Source organism: Macrotis lagotis, chromosome 5 (genome assembly GCF_037893015.1).
Source record: "Macrotis lagotis isolate mMagLag1 chromosome 5, bilby.v1.9.chrom.fasta, whole genome shotgun sequence".
In the NCBI taxonomy this organism is placed as follows: domain Eukaryota; kingdom Metazoa; phylum Chordata; class Mammalia; order Peramelemorphia; family Peramelidae; genus Macrotis; species Macrotis lagotis.
This window is the reverse complement of record NC_133662.1, coordinates 60,881,023-60,893,555: the sequence shown is the minus strand read 5'-3', so window position 1 is coordinate 60,893,555 and position 12,533 is coordinate 60,881,023. Positions and strand designations below refer to the sequence as shown.

Genomic DNA, 12,533 nt, shown 5'->3' with positions numbered 1-12,533 from the left:
CACTTTAGTGGTGGAAGTACAGAAATTGATGCACCTGGCTAGATGAAAAATACTGCAAAGGTCTGAATATCAGCCACAAAGTGGATAAGGGTGGAGTGTGAAAGGAAATATAGATTCTGGCACAAATATTGCCATCTGAATGTAAAGCCCTTGAGGTTGTTTTGGCTGGGGTTTTTTTTTGGGGGGGGGGTTGCTTCTTATGCTCAGCATTTAGAAAACTGATTATCATATAGTATGTAATATTTGTTGATTTTTTAAAAATTATTATGAAAGTTGTATGACTGAGGAGGAAGTCAAGTGGCCATATATGTAGTTGACAACTGCCACAAGCAGGTAAATACCAACAATTTCACAGATGCTAAAAATGTTTGATGGCAGCTAAGTTCCATCTCTTAATATAAGAGGACATGGTTAAGGTAGAAGAGAGTCAAAGTATAGTTATAGTCTACCTCTGCTTTTATAATACCTAGTTTTGTTGTTAACCAATAGGAAGGAAGAGAAAATTATCAGTTATTCCATAAATTTTTTTTAGTTTTTGCAAGGCAATGGGGTTAAGTGGCTTGCCCAAGGCCACACAGCTAGGTAATTATCATGTGTCTGAGGCAGGATTTGAACTCAGGTACTCCTGACTCCAGGGCTGGTGCTCTATCCACTGCGCCACCTAGCCACTCAGTTATTCTATAAATTTAGGAAAATTTAAATTTAAATTTAACAAATAGACCTGGAAAAAACACAAAATAACCAAACCAACAATATTAAACAATGTATCACAGTGTATGGATAGAAGAATAGAGATAGATTCTAAAAGTAGTGGAAAATAATATGAGATAGGTAGTATGCACCAAATTACCAGGATAGAGAATGCAATGACAGTTTTTCTTATGTGGTATCTTTGCATTTACAAAACAAGTTCTTTGTTACTTCTTCATTTACTTCAGTTGCTATCTTCATCTGATCCTTACACACATCCTTTGAGGACAGTAAATTATGCATTATTATCCCATTTTATAGATAAAAAAAAAACCAAAGATTCAGGGACATCATGAAATTGTCAGGCTTCAAATATATCTTTTGAATCCGGGTACAGTATTCTTTGCACTATACCATATTGTGATGGAAAAGGGGCGACTAGGTGGCATAGTGGATAAAGTACAGGCCTTGGAGTCAGGAGTACCTGGGTTCAAATCCAGTCTCAGACACTTAATAATTACCTAGCTGTGTGGCCTTGGGCAAGCCACTTAACCCTATTTGCCTTGCAAAAACCATATTGTGATGGAAAATGAACATCTCAATAAAATGACTTCCTTCAACTATTAGGTAAAGCTTAAGGGAAAGAATAAAGATAGGCTGATGATGCAGTATGTCCATTGAATTTTTATTTTTGTAATTAGTGTTAATACCACAAAGTCTATAAGATCTACTTAGGGTATAATAAAACATCTGAGGTAGAAAATGGTTTATCAAATTGTTAGAAGAATAAAATAAAAATTGTTCAATTGTTGCCTATTTGAGTTGTAAACAATAATCCTATATTCCCATTTTCATCATTCTGGATGTCCCAATAGTTTGTGTAGTTTCAAACTATTAAAATAGCAGAGTAGTAATTTTGGCCTACAGGTAAATTTTACCATAAATTAATGACAATGGGGAAACTTCATTTTAAAATTTCACCTGGTCTTCCAGGATGAAAAGAAATGGCAGAATTAATGAATTAGAAGAAGGAAGAAGGAAAGAGGAAAAGGAGGAGGAAAGAGGGGAAGGAGAAGGTGGGAAAGAAGGAAAAAAAGAGAAAAAGAAAGGAATGGAGGAGGGGGAGGAAAGAGAGGAAGAGGAGGAAGGGAAATAGACAGTTGATGTATAAAAATACCTAGAAGGAAAAATCACAAGGTCTAGAAGGATCCTGAAACAGTCAACTTCATCTTCCCCTTCAATATGTGTATGTCAGGGAATCTGAGAACTCATCCATGTTCACATTTTCTCCATCTGTGTCAACCAAAATTCATTCCCACCTGAGATCCATATTTATTCATTAATCCTCAATAGAAGGTCTAACCAAGATACCACAGCCACTCCTACATGTCCTTTTACATTTCCCAGGTATCAGATCAGACACTGAGCTATCTGTTATTTCTGATTCTTGCTACATGACTATCCTACCTCCCTTTCCAATACATTTTCCAGGGAAAAATGCCTTTCACCACTTCTTTTGCACAAAGTTCATCACTGGAAATACACAGCAACCTACTTGCATGCATTACCCATTTCCTCATATATAAGATCTGGGAAAAATAGTAAAGAAATTGTTTTGTTTGAATAAGGTTCTGACAGGTTTACCCAATTCATGGAGAATTAATAAGAATGTTCTTCTTGGTACTACAGCTCCTTTTCTTTTCTTCCTTTTAAAACTAAAACAGTGCCTTACTCCATGGGATTTAACACACCACTTCTGACCTACATGAAATAGCTGCTGGTGAAGGAATATATATATATATATATATATATATATATACACATATATATATATATATATGTATGTATACACACACACTGTAAGCTCCTTTGAGGCGATCATAAAATATATTACATAATAAGCAGAATGGGATTTAAATTTTTTATTGATAAACCATGGTTTTCTATTGAATAATAAAGGTAATTTTAAAAATTTGGACATTAATAATCCACAGTTTAAAGAGGAGGAATAGCATGAAATGCAAATATTTAAAATTAAAACAAATAGAATGAACTTACTAAATACATCCAATTTTGTCCTCAGAAGGGAAAAAAATGTCGGTTTTATTTTAACAGTATCTTTGCATAAGCAAAACAGTGTCCCAAAGTAAAGTAGGGAGGAGTTAATCATTAAGAAAATCTTTCAAAACTTCTGAAGGAATCTAAAACAAGAGACCATTTTTTTTCATTTTCTTCCTTCAACTCAAGGGCACACAGGACACATTCACGAGACCAAAGGTCTGAAAAGTCAGACAAGAGCCACATTTTATGAAAATTATAGAATCAATAGGGAGGATAGGATGGAAACCAGCCCCTTTGAATCATTATTCAATATGCCTGATATGATAATGATGGTGACTCTAACCTTCATGACAAACTCACTCACACAGTTAGAATGATCATTTTTAAATAGAAAGTAACACAAACCTCAATACATTCCTAAAAAGTATAAATTATACACCCATGCACACATATGCACCTTATAAACTAATGCAAAAATGCTCTTTAAAAATGGAAGAAATTGCCCAGGAAACATTCCTTTTCTGCATATTAAGATGGTTGAGATAAAAATAACAATCTATTTCAAGGCATAATATGACATCACAGAAGTATATCACAGTACCCTTTGATGTGGCATGTCATTGTACAGTTTAGGAAATAGTAGTCAAAGGTTCAAATTCACTAGCTAATGTTCTAGTGATTGATGGAATTATATGCTTTTTTTTTCATTTCTGATGGTCCAAAGTAGACAATTCAACTGTTTTTTTCCCCCAATATGAATCAAGTCATTTTATTCTATTAGGCACATATGGTATTCTAATTTGTATTATAGTTATATTGACCATGTGTTGATATGGAATGGATGAGTGCTTTGGGGAGTTACTAAAAGTATGCTATGCTTTCCTGTTATTTTAAAAGTAAATCCAAAGAAAATATGTGACAAACCCTGCTGTCTCCTAAACAGAAAGAAACCAAAGACAAAAAGAGAAAATGTTTTAAACCGTTTTCATTAAATCATTTACTATAAATGTTACAAAGAGGCACTATACAATGAAATGATATATCCTAAAGCACACAGTACTGACACAAACAGTATGGGATAGTGGATCTCATCCTAGACCTGGAGTCAGGAGACCTGAGTTCAAAACTTGTCAGAAATTTTACTAGCTGTGTTTCAGCAAGCCATAGCTTCTCAGAACCCCCATCTCATTTTAAAAAATGAAGAGTCTGGTCCAACTAAATTCATATACAGTGACCATTAGCCTAGTAGCTCCTCTATAACAGTCAATGTTTCTCTTCATATTCCCAACCCCAGAACAGTGCCTAGAACATAGTGCCTAAAAAAATGCTTAAGTTATAAATCTGAGTTCTAAATCTATTATCCTATGATTCTTTTTGCATAACTTGCCTCACTAAGTGACTATGAGATAATGTGAATGAGACTATGAGACTGTGTGAATCTTAGAGTGTTTTAGAAATTTGAGTTTTGGATGCAAATAGCAGCCACTTTTAGACTGAGGATAAAGTAAGCATTTGTTGCTAGGCTGTGTTTGTCAAAGAAACAATTCATTTTTCAATGATTTTCTGTTATATATCATTAAAATAGGGAAGGAAAAAAGCTAGTGTTTTCAAGAATTAGTCTAGTTTATATAATACTTATCAAGTACATAATCTGAATGATTTCACATTATTAGCCTATGATATTTTTAAAAAGAATTGTAGTAGTGATAGGTGGTTCGTTATTTTTCAGAGCAATATTTCTTCTTTTAGATGAAATTGTCTTAGAATAAGACCTCTTCAGCAAATAGCCCCTTAAGATGCAATCCTGAAGTGGTCTTATATGAAAATCATCTTTCTTAAAAAGAAACATTATTTTGAGGTTTTCTTGATAAAAATACTGGAGTGGTTTGCCATTTCCTTTTCCAGATCAGTTTAGAGATGAGGAAACTGAGGCAAACCAACTTAAATGACTTGCCCAAAGTCACACAGCTAGTAAGTGTCTGAGGGCAGATTTGAATTCAAGACTGACATGACAATATGACTATTCCTGCTTTCAAGCCCAGTGTTCTATTCACTGTGCCACCTAGCTGTACCTGAAAAGAACTAGACCTTATTTTTTTTAATCATGTCAGTGTGGTAGGGTAGTATTATTCATCTGGATTTAAAACAAAAATAAAGAATTAATTTGATTTAGCTAAGAGAGCTGGTATTATATTGTGATTATTATAAAAAGTAACTAATATGTTGTTATATCCTATATTTGGACTGCGAGTTTGTTTTTTAAAAGTTTTGAAGGGATTCTTCTTAAACAAATAAGAATTAAGCATAATTTACAAGCTCCTAAACAGAATATTAACCCACAGCTAGATATATACCAAAATTCCAGGCAAGAATAATATTTCTCAATGTATTATTAGGAAACCGAATGGTACTATGGAAAGAGAGCTGACTCCAGAGTCAGAGGACCAGGCTTCAAAGTCAGTCACCTTAATCACATACTTCCCTTTCCTGGATCTCCCATTCCCCTTCTATAAAATGAAAAGACTGGACAATACCTCATAAGTTTGAGGTTCCATACTTATCTAAGAGTGCCTCCCTTTAAGCAGATTTAAAAATAAACTTTTTTTGAATTATGTCTGATTATTCTTGGGAAAAACAATCTGCTAAGAAGAAATTCAAAAGTAAAGATGCTCTTTAATTTATTTTCAATTTGTGCTAATCAGCACTTTTAAGGTTCCTAAAGAATAGTTTGTGGTCCTTTGATAATTCATGATAACCTTCCAGTGAACCACTGATGGATTCAAAATACAAGGAGTCTTAGGGAGTTACCCAGGCCACATGAGGAAAAATAACATGGAAGATGGTAAAAGACAATTTAAAGTTAATTAAAAATAACTTAAAACCTAAATGTCATAGTTTCATAAGACTTGGGTAATTTATCCCTTAATATTCATAATCATAGTATGCATGTAATTTCTTTGGTCTCATCTCCAGAAATATCAATTAGCTACTATTATTAACCAATAATATTATTGAATCCCTATTATACCTGAGGTTTCATATTGGTCACTAATCCTAAAGCTATCCCACATTTTAGACAAGCAAGTATCCTTCCTAAGAGAGGCCTGGAATGAAAAAACAAAGTAGTAAGGTTCAATTTCATTCACAAAGTTGGGCTGCATCATCATGCCTTGGCTGGTTATACCTCACTTTCAGCAGTACTATACCACCTGATAAAATCTAGAACTAATTAAAAGGGAGATCCATTTCACACAGAATGGAGTTTACAGAGAATATCATCAGTTGACTTTTATAAAAGAAAAAAAGTAGAGTATAGAAAAGTTATCCCATGATGAGTTGAGAGGGGAAGGAACAGTCATGGTTTTTCCAATTCTAAGTTTCCATAAATATGACATTGGAACACCAGGTTAGTAATTTTTGACACTGGAACCTCAAAATAATGTTTCTTTTAAGAAAGTTGATTTACATATAAGGCCACTCCAGGATTGCATCTAAGGGGTTATTTGCTGAAGAAGTCTTATTCTAAGGCAATTTCATCTAAAAGAAGAAACATTGCTCTGAGGAAGGAATTATGGGCCAAGAATCAGGAGACCTGTATTAACCTCCTAGCTACCTCTTACTAATGACCTTAGACGGGTCCCTAACTCCTCAGGTTCAGGAAAGTCACTTAAATGCTCTATCCTTAAATCATTCTTTTTTCTGGGTTTGGGGTTTTTTGGCAAGGCAATGGGGTTAAGTGATATGCCCAAGGTCACACAGCTAGGTAATTTTAAATGTCTGAGGCTGTATTTGAACTCAGGTCCTCCTGACTCCAGGAGAACCCAAGACTGGTGTTCTATCCACTGCGCCATCATGTTGCCCCCTTTATATCATTCTTGCATGGAATTCTAAGTGATTATAAAAATAAACTTACTATTACTTGCTCTCTCATTCCCATCACAGGGTTGTTTTGGGGCAAAAAAAGCATTTTGGAAATTATAAAAGTGCTAAATAAATGTGTATTATTATTATTATTATTATTATTATCATCATCATCATTATTATTATTACAAGGTGCTCATAGGCTACAGAATGTCAAATGCCTTTCCATAGATGAGAAGAGTTGTTTTAGGGGAGGATCAATTCATTACCAGATGTGATCTCCATCTCAAAAAAAAAATTAGTGGGATAACTAACTGAATGGTTATCTGCTCTCTTCTTTGCCCATGTCATAAGAAACTATTCTCTGAACATTTGTTATATGCATTCAAATATTAATAATAACTGTACTTAGACAATTCTCAGATTCCTAAGATGCAATATTTGACTTTTTTCAATCAAAATTTCCATAAGCAATAAGAGACTATCTATCTATATCTATATATATATATAAACATATATATATATATATATGAGAATTAACCTATTAACCTAAAGGAATTCAGTCACATATATTTTTCCCCAGTCTGATCATTTCAGAGGTGTGAGGAACTCCCTCCAATAATTCAGGTTGGCAAATTATCTATGGTTTATAATCTTAAAGAGGCAACCTGGAGCACTGAGAAAATGTGTTTTGTATATTATCACAGCTGGTATGTGTCAGAAGCAGAATCTGAACCCCAAGTCTACCTAATTCTATTCACACTTCTACTCCATTCCATGTTAATTGTCTAATCTTATGATAACAGGTATAATCTTGTGTCTTCTAGCTACAGGCCAAGCCCCAAAATTTCTGCCCAGAAGCACTTATTGATGATCCCCATAATTTTAGTATGAAACTTAGAAAAAGTTCCTGGTCTATTCTTTTCCTTCAGCACTGCCAGTAAACCCTAAAAACAAGTCATGGCCTTTAGATCAAATTTCCTCCATAGTACACTAAATCTGGTTTCCACTGGATCAGCCTCAGACCTCAGTCCTGAATTATACCAGAATCTGAGAGAACAGGGAGAGAAAGGAGGAAACAATTAGAATTGGGGGGAAATTAGGAGAGTTTAGGGGAAGAGGACCAATTCAGTTTATTTTTATTTCACTATTTCAAGCTCTGGGGAAAAAAAACAAATTCTTAATAGATGGAAAGGGCATGTTAAGGCCATAAGAATAATTCTGAGACCCAAACAAGTTTCTCCTTGTGTTTTCCTTCATTTCAGTTTTCAACGAGATTACACTCATAAATGCATTTTTATTTTTGGAGAAAGGCAGCACTCTTCATACCAGTACAGCTGTTTTCAATAAGAACCTATGTTTCATTTATCAAATATGGTGAATAAATGAAACCCTCATAACAAAATATTCTTAACACTGGAAGAGGTTATACCCTACACACAGCTCAAAGAAAATTTAGGAGGGAAGGCACACTGAAATTATTTTCCAAATCAATGAGATTCAAGGTTCCTCTTAAAAACTGAGGTGGGAGGGGAGAAAAATATCAATGAAGCTAACATTGATATTTGTTCACTTTCACCCATGGAAATAACTATAAACACAGTCAGAAGATGAATTCAACCATGAATATGAACCATCCATGGAAATCTCAATGCACCCATCACAAAACATAAGATCACAGCCAGATTTGCATGAAGAGAAACAAAAAGCACCAAAAGGAAACTACTGCAAAGTGTTGAAATAATCTTGGGGCGCTGTCCTTGCAAGAGCTGCAGTCTGGTTCTCTGTCACACAGGTCACAAGGGGACACATCCAGCATCACTTTGGAATTGTAACTTCTGACTGCCTGTCTCCCTGTTCAAAGAAAAGAATATTTGCTTAAACATCTGATTTACTTTGAAGAAATATGCACTTTGCCTGGATGCAACAATATTTTCTATGCTTTTTTGAATTTTCAGATGTTCATATTTGAAAATATGCGCACTCTCAATTTAATTGTTTATTTACTTTAACAAGAAACCACTGAAACATTGAATTGCTCAGAGAAGGACAAGTCCAAACACTTAACTAAAATGAGAGGGTGTTTTCAGTCAAATTCACTACCAGAAATTGGCTAACATTTAAAAGTAAATTGGAAGTGTAGATTGCAATTGCAAACACAATGTTTTAATGTTGCTAGAAGAACACTCAAACTATAATATGTTAAAAACTAAACTATAATATGTTAAAAACTCTTGAAGAGTATCCAGTTTAAATTAACATTGTCTATGCCTAAAGCACACGTTTGTGTGTGTATAAATATGTATATTCATATTTATTAACTTCATAATATGAATGACTTTAAAATAAGATAATGGATTATTTTGAAAGAGGTTTGTCTCCTACCCAATCTGAAAAATTTAAACACCATGTAGCTTTATAATTTAATTAAGTCAAGATTATGATATCTAAATACATTAAATCTTTTTTTTCATCTCAGCTGAAATTGTAACAATACTAAGTCAAAATGTGGAAAACCTGCATCAAATAACTGGCTGCTATAAACTTCTTAATTTTTTTAAAGTACATTCAACTTATACTTCTTTTGACTTTTTAGTGGAAACTTTAGATATAGAATGTTTTTTAAAATATATAGATTTATAATGTAGATTGTGACACCTTAAGATTATTCTATCAGATTTCATTTTACTGGTTAATACCAATAACATGGTTTCCTCTCAACATTCACTGTATTCCTGACAAATTTACAGAAATATATCATCTAGGGGATGGCTAGGTGGCGCAGTGGATAAAGCACCAGCCCTGGAGTCAGGAGTACCTGGGTTCAAATCCGGTCTGAGACACTTAATAATTACCTAGCTGTGTGGCCTTGGGTAAGCCACTTAACCCCCTTGCCTAGCAAAAACCTAAAAAAAAAAAATATCATCTATTATTTTTACTTTAAAATTGCCAAATATTCTCCTTGTATCTTTGAGAAAAAGTAATTTGAGAAATTTGATAATTTTTTTAGTGTATTTGGGTGAACCTTCCAGTAAATCCTTATAACAGTGAAGAAGGATTTTTATTTATTTATTTTATAGATACTTTTATGGGTATACAGTATCCTCTCTCTCTACACTCCCACTCTCTAGAATAAAATAGATGATAGATAGATAGATAGACAGATAGATAGGGGGGGGAGAGAGAGAGAGAGAGAGAGAGAGAGAGAGAGAGAGAGATTTCTTGAGGTCAGGGACTGTTTCATTTTTGTCTTTATCTACCCACAATGATTAGCATATATTAGATTTTTAATAAATTCTTATTAGGGCAGCTAGGTGGTGCAGTGGACAGAGCACCAGCCCTGGAGTCAGGAGTACCTGAGTTCAAATCTGACCCCAGACCCTTAATAATTACCAAGTTGTGTGACCTTGGGCAATTCACTTAACCCCATTGCCTTAAATAAATAAATAAATACATGAACAAACAAATAAATAGATAAATGAACAAATGAACGAACAAATAAAGAAATAAATGGATAGATAAATAAATAAATGGATAAATGAATAAACAAATAAATGAATAAATGAATGAATAAACAAACAAATAAGCTAATTAATTAATTAATTAATTGATGCTTATTAAAACTGACTAAACTCCTGGGTTTCTTCATCTGTAAAATAAAGGAGTTGGACAAGATGGTAACTAATGTACTAGATATATGTTTCAATGATACTAGGTTTTCAAAGTTTGTGCAAGCACACTTCATGCTGTTTATTCCTATACCAGAACAACACACTGAAAATTTGACCTGAGCAACATATTTTGTATGTGCCATCCCAGAATCAGTCAATGTTTTCAGGGACTTATTACCAGAAGTTTCAATGAAATGCTTTGGTCCATAGGAACTAATTTAAATTAATTTTATCTATTTATATAAATATAGAACTTTATCTGTAGACTAAGTATTCCACATAGATGAAATAATGGACCCTGGATATATGACATTATTTGGATGAATGTGCATTATTATCAGGACTTGTCAGCATCCTCCTCCATCTATCCCCACGATCTAACCCTCACTCTTAAAAAAAAAAAGAAAGACTTAAGTGCTCAATAATGTAATAAAGAAAACCACAACTTTCCCACATCTGGAAAACTAAGAAAAGGCAAAAGAAATCCCTCAATATTTTCATATTGGGGATAACCAATGACATGACTTTCTTAGCTTCATACTAATGTTATCAAGTTCTACAAATGAATTGTTTATTTTGAAATATAATTCTTTGCAAAAACGTATTAGATATACAAGGTATTCCAAAAGATTTTAGTCCATAGTTTAGTCAATAACTTTCAAAGATTTTTTTAAATGAACTTTAAGTTTTAATAGCTTTTAAGCTCTAATAGCTAAGACTTTTGGGATATCCTATAAATTGGAATTTATTACAAAATGTGATGTTCAAACATTTAAGAACTTAAAGGATAAGGAAAAATCTCAGGATAAACTTTTTACTCCAACAAAGTTCAAATCAGTTACAGGTGCCATTATTGATTAATATCATATAAAATTCAGGAAGTAATGTTTTAAAAAATTGATAGCATCTACAAAAGCACAATAAGCTTGACTTATTTCCAACATAAACTCTGTTTTTCTCAACATTATTTCTACCTAAATATGTACATATTGGCACCAAGTGCATGAAATTTGTTATTCTAGGAAAAAAAACATGAATTACAATTGTTGAGATCTTGTTAAGCAAGACAACCTTTTGTCCTTTTATCCTCTAAATGATGTAACCACTCAAGTTCTGATACCAAATCCATTTTTATAGGTTCAAGGATTTTAAAATTTTAGCAAAGGCATTATACCAAGTTATAATTAGGATAATACACCATGATCAGGTAGGATTTATATCAGTTAGGCAAGGATGGTTCAATATTAGGAAAGCAATCATTAAAGGTGCAAGGGTTCAATGAGATGCCAAATGAATCTCTCTATAAGATGGAGAATATTCTTCTTATAAAAGGAATCCACATTGTAAAATAGAAACAGATGAAATAGCTCCTTCAAATATGGGCAAAAAAGGTAGAAACTGAATTTTAACTATTTGTATTTTTATTTTTTTCTTTTCAAGATAATTTTGGGGATTTAAGTTCAAAGTATAAAACAATGCTTAAGCAGAATTAATATTTTCAAACACTATCATTATTCAAACACAAAATATTATATATGTTCTGTTGTTTATAAATAATTTGCAAGTCTTTTCACTTAAAGAGGTTTTTTTTAGTTGTTTTATTTTTGCAAGGCAAATTGTGTTAAGTGGCTTGCACAAGGCCACACAGCTAAGTAATTATTAAGTGTCTGAGGCAGGATTTGAACTCAGGTACATCTGACTCCAGGGCCAGTGCTCTATTGTCACCTAGCTGCCCCCACTTAAAGCTTTTAAGGGCCTTTGCCACCCATCAATTGAATAAGGTATGCAGTTACTTACCAAAAACTGTAACAGCCTATTTTAAGTTCTTAATAACTACACTCAAGACAGAAAGATTAACACTTACTTGGTTCATAATAATCCACTATAGATACTGAGGCATCTTGGCTATTTGCTACTTTGAAGTTTCTCACAGCAGGAATATCTACACAAAATTGGGTTTCATTTACCTTGAAAAAAATAAGAGAAAATATTATAAGGGTACAATGTATATGTATTTGTATGTACAACCTTAGAGTCCCTAGTCCCTAGGGACAATCATAAATCATCTATGCCCATAATCAATGAGGATTCTATTAGTCATGGAAGATCAATGGCCTCATTCATTTAAAAATTAGGAGACAACTTAGAGATCATATTACAGTTGAAGAAACACAAAAAAATTAAGTAACAAACTAATTATTAGCAGGGTTAGTACTAGAACCCAAGGTTTTTGGATCACAGTTTAATAGT

At 33.2% G+C, this 12,533-nt stretch overlaps 1 protein-coding gene across 2 annotated transcripts in view; it reads right to left on the bottom strand.

The window, feature by feature from the left end:
* Window positions 1-2,603: 2,603 nt before the first annotated feature.
* The window catches only part of CD109 (CD109 molecule), a 163,777-nt gene continuing 153,847 nt past the window's right edge, over window positions 2,604-12,533 (bottom strand). For both annotated transcript variants that reach the window (XM_074237331.1, XM_074237330.1), the window contains exons 32-33: window positions 12,148-12,250; window positions 2,604-8,466 (exon numbers count right to left, since the gene is read on the bottom strand). In XM_074237331.1, coding sequence (XP_074093432.1) covers window positions 8,288-8,466; window positions 12,148-12,250 — 282 coding nt within the window. In that variant the 3' untranslated portion in view covers window positions 2,604-8,287. The remainder of the gene's footprint in view (window positions 8,467-12,147; window positions 12,251-12,533) is intronic.